This window comes from Phyllostomus hastatus, unplaced genomic scaffold (assembly GCF_019186645.2).
Source record: "Phyllostomus hastatus isolate PE091 unplaced genomic scaffold, TTU_PhHast_1.1 phas_contig_40, whole genome shotgun sequence".
In the NCBI taxonomy this organism is placed as follows: Eukaryota; Metazoa; Chordata; class Mammalia; order Chiroptera; family Phyllostomidae; genus Phyllostomus; species Phyllostomus hastatus.
In genome coordinates this window covers 58,382,510-58,387,330 of record NW_025333872.1, presented here as the reverse complement: position 1 = coordinate 58,387,330, position 4,821 = coordinate 58,382,510, and the positions used below count along the sequence as shown (strand labels likewise).

The 4,821-nt window shown below is 49.9% G+C and overlaps 1 protein-coding gene across 1 annotated transcript; it reads right to left on the bottom strand.

The window, feature by feature from the left end:
• Positions 1-2,172: 2,172 nt before the first annotated feature.
• Positions 2,173-3,267, bottom strand: GPR6 (G protein-coupled receptor 6). Its single transcript, XM_045844055.1, has one exon. It carries the CDS (start codon positions 3,262-3,264, stop codon positions 2,173-2,175), a length of 1,092 nt encoding a protein of 363 aa, XP_045700011.1. The 5' UTR covers positions 3,265-3,267.
• Between the last annotated feature and the right edge of the window lie 1,554 nt (positions 3,268-4,821).

Sequence of the window (4,821 nt, the reverse complement as noted above, 5' to 3'; positions counted from 1 at the left end):
TTTCCCTATATTTATAAAATGTATAATAATACCAATTCTTTTTGTTTCCATCTCTGAAGTTACATTGTTTCCCACACCCACATGTTTGGAAAAATTTGCAGCCAGAGTTTTGTTATTTCAGTCTGCTTGAATGCATACCGGATACGAATAGTGCTGGAGACAGCTCTGGTGATGCCGAATAGTTTATGAAGTTTAGTTATTTAGAAAGATGCTAATTTGACAAATGAGCAATAATGCTGATCTTCCTGGCTGTAAATTTACAGATGCTATAAAACTATATGTCTATAAAATTGAATATGTTTTATAATATTTAAAAGGTCACAGCTCTGTTGAAAGATGTTGGAGACTAGATTGCTAGTGTATTTTCGCTTGTACGTTCTGCAGCCAAGCTTTTCCTCTCCTCACTATCCCAAAGTTTCCCCTGTCAAGTTCACCAAAGACATGCACATTTAAAAATCTGCAGTCATTGTTCTTCATCCTCACTTTACTTATTCTCTCAGCAGTATTTTACTCAGTTGGCTAATCCCTCCTTAAACACTTCCTCTCCTGTATTTTGGATCCTCGTGCTTTATTGGTATGAAGGTTAATTTTATGTGTCAACTTGCCTGGACCACTGGGCACCCAGACATTTGGTCAAATCTTATTCTGGGTGTATCTGTGAGGGTGCTGTGTGTATTTTTCTAAGGCTGAAGACTGGCAACTACTTGTGCTTGTGTGTGTATTTTTTCACAGGTGCTCACAGCACACGTGTCTTATTCATCTCCGTCCTATATGAAGGGGAGGAGGGGACCCATTTAACTATGACCACACCCATTGGTGGAATGGAATGTTTCAGCTCTGAGGACCTTAACACCTGGAGTTTTGAACATAAAAGTGTCTCAAACAGGGCAGCTGGGCACCTTCATTGGCCTCACGAACACACTGTATCCCTGGAATCCTGTCTTGGAAGAATTTATTTTATTTTATAATGTCATGCATTTTGCTACCTGGCAGCAACAATATACTCAGTCAATAAAAATTTTCAACATTTAAAATTCTTTCCAGACTGAAAAAAACAACTAAAAATTGTGATTTTAGGTTTCACAAGTGCACATGGGTAAGACGAAGGAATGGTTTCAGGCATCCTCTGGAGCTTGTCTACCAAAACCTACGAAGGGAGTAGATTAATCCTCACTGATAACACCAATAATCTTTTAGTGTTCTGTGAATACTGTCACATGAATATTTTACTCCCTTCCTCCCTACCATTATCTGAATTAGATATTTCAGTGACAACTTATGAAAAATATGCAAATGCATGTGATTTTTTTATCCTCATCCGAGGATATATTTCTTGGTGTCTGTGTGTGTGTGTGTGTAAGAGAGAGAGAGAGAGAGAGAGATGCCAAAGAGAAACATTGATTATTTCCCATATGCCCCACCAGGGATTTGAACCTGCAACCTAGGTATGTGCTGTGACCAGGGATCAAATCCATGATCTTTTGGGTGCACAGGATGATGCTCCAACTAACTGAGCTACCCAGCCAGGGCCATATGATTTTTTACATTAAGATTTTCACTGGAAGGAGATGATACACAGTAAACTTTTAAAGTAAATGCATTCATAATTCAACTCTCAAATAGTTCTATAGTGAGTCACATGCCCAAAATTACATTTTATGTGTTTATTTGTGTACAAAATATGTTGTAATTTACTGATGCATGTGCAGCAAAATATTCTATCACATACGACAAAAATACACCTGTTACTCCCCTCCACCTTCCCCTGCCCTTGAAAATGGCAACACTGTTTTGGCAGTTCAGCAGCTAAAAATGAAATGCTATAATTAAGCAATATTGGATGTGTTCACTTGACAAATGTGATGTACAATTTGGGTATACAACCACATCTTTGTTAGTTTTTTCACCACCAGAAAGTTCCACATCCTGAACACCTCCAGAAGATACAAATAATTTGTATATATATGTACACATGTATACACTGTATATGTAAAGTGCCATCAAAATTCTTTGTCCTTGTGAGTCTGTTGTGTGTGGTTATTTTCTATTTCTTTTTTTTTCAAAGTCAGAGTCACACTGTTGGGATCTCAGAGTTCATCAGCAGGCACCGAGAAGCTCGCCATAGGCTGGCTGGTTGGGGCTGTGGTGTTGGTGAGAGGACAGAGAGAGCCTTCAGACCTCACTGGGAGACCTGGAGCGGAAGGGCACTTTGGACTGGAAACAGCCACAGAACAGGAGCCACAGGGCACGCTGGATCTCTTGGTTGCGGAAGGCGTAGATAATAGGATTGATCATGGAGTTGTAGGTGGCCGGCAGCAGGGTGGCGTAGGTGTAGACAGCCGGGTCCTCGCGGCTGCCCACCAAGCAGTATATGGCAAAGGGCAGCCAGCTGATACCAAAAGTACCCAGCACCACAGCCAGCGTACCCACACCCTTTCTGGTGGCTGCAAGGTGGGGTGGCGCCAGGCAGTGCTGCTGCAGCGCGATCTGGTGCGCATGGCGCCAGACCACCTGGCAGATGCGCACGTACAGGTGCAACATGATGCCGAAGACCGCAAAGAAGGTCGCGGAGAGCAGCGCCACGTGGCTGCGCGTCAGAGGGTGCACCACGCTACAGGTTGTACGCTCTGCCAGGCAGTTCCAGCCTAGCACCGGCAGCAGCCCGAGGCCTAGAGAGACCGTCCAGGTGGCGGCGAGCAGAAGGTGCACACCCAACAGGGTCCGCCGTGAGTAGTAGGTGAGCGCGTTGTAGAGGGACAGGTAGCGGTCCACTGTTATAGCCAGCAGGCTGCTGACCGAGGCAGCGAAGGAGGACACAAGGAAGCCCACCGTGAGCAGGCTTACCGTCTCCGAGGGCACCACGTACTGGAACACGAAGTGCAAGATGAGTCCGCAGCCGGCCAGCAGGTCTGCGGTGGCCAAGCTGCCCACCAGCACAAACATGGGCCTGCGCAGCGCCGGGGTGGACGCGATGAGCACCACTACCAGTGCATTTTCTCCTGCAATCACTGTCCCCGACACGCACAGCAGCATGTCCCATGGATTCACCGCTGACAGTAGCAGCCCAGGCGGCCCCGCGGGCATCTGCGAAGACAGCTCCAGCGACGCATTAGCCACGCCCCCGCCTGCCAGCGCCGCGGCCGCGACAGGATGCCCCCATTCACTGGTGTCCGGCGCCCCTGCCGCTGTAGCTGCTGCCGCCGCGCTCTCTGCCGCCACTGCCACCACCTGGGACTCATTGAGGGAAGAGGCGCTCGCGTTCATCGCGGCCGGACACTGCACCCTGTGTGGAGAGGGACAGCAAGCATCAGGTGCGCGGTTCAGGCTGCCAGCGAACTTCCCGGGCTCAGATGTCCCGCTCATACTGCCCACCCCACCCCGGACCCCATAACAGGGCGAGAAAGCAGTGATTAAACGAGAGCCAAAAATGAATACCTGTTGAATGAGCGAGTGAGTGAAATGTACACGGGTGCTCCCACAGATAAGAGTTTTTGCAGAAACACACACGGACAATATCCACTCACATGCACACAGATATATCTCGTAAGGGTGACTACAGCTGCACACGCGCCTGTCTGCACCGAGCTAGGGGTGTGAGCCTGAGCGAGTCCGGCTCGGGCTCCTGCAGGCGGGGTCCGGATGTTCTCCCCAACAGGGCAGCGGAGTCGCTGTCCGCGGTGCTGAAAGCTAAGTTGCTGAGAGCGGAGACAGTGGGTTCTGGAACCCGCGGACAAACACCTCGAACCGAGGCTTGGGGCAGAAGTTGAGAAGTATGTGTAAGGGGAGGGTGTGGGGTCAAGCTTGACTCCATTTCTCCGACTTTGGGAAGGACTCACCCCCTGGCCATCCTTCACCCCTTCCCTTCTCCACACCCTCGAAGTTCCTCTCCGGGCCCGGCTGCTCACCTGGGGAGTCAGGGCTTCAGAAAGTCTTCGATCATGAGCGCTGTGGTGGGGCGCCAGGCTGCGTCCACGGTGCCGACAGAGCCGGTGCCTGCGAAGCAGCCGAGGACTGAGCAGAGAGGAGCGCTGGGCTCCAGCGGTTGTGCGGAAGCCAAGGAGAGTGAGGGACAAGTCAGCGGCAGAAAAGGCGGTTACGAGCAGCGCGCCCGCTGCAGATTGACAGGCAGGGTGCAGTGACGTCAGGCTCCTGGTTCTGCATTCGCTCTCCTCACCCGCCCAACACTACCACCCTCTTCTTTGTCTCCCCACCCCCAAACGAGGTCTCCGAGGGTTCAAAGAGGGAGGAGGAGCGGAACGGCTGCCTTTAGTCCAGAACCTCCAGGAATGGGATGGAGGAAAGAGAAGAAATGGGAGAAAGGAGTAAAGAAGACTCTGAGGCCAGGAGAGGAGGGTGAGCTGGGAGGAAAGGGGTGGAGGATGAGTAGCACTGGCCAGGTAGCAAAGCCCGGGGTCAAAGGTCACCGAGGGGCCAAGTCCAATAAGAAGCCCTGGAGAAGGGGGAGGTTGGGGCTGGGGCATCTGAAGGCAGAGTTGCTATCTTGAAAAAAATTCTGCTTTGGGGACAGGAATGAATTGGGAGTGGGGGTGGAGGGTGAGCTTTTTAAAAAAAAGGATGTTTGCAAAAGAGTGTGCTGTGTAGAGTCAGAGAAGATATGCAGAGTTGTGGAGAACAGAGAGAAGGTAAAACGTTTGAGGAAAACCACCTCTTCTTTTGAAGGTTACCTGTGCAGTTCCTCTTTTTCTCCCTCCATTTCTTCCCCTCTCTCCCACTGTCTCTTGAACTCTACACAGCAGATTTCACCATGATCTTCCCAGACCAATGTTCCCTAATTTTGGTAGCTGATATAGTGTGCTCTTG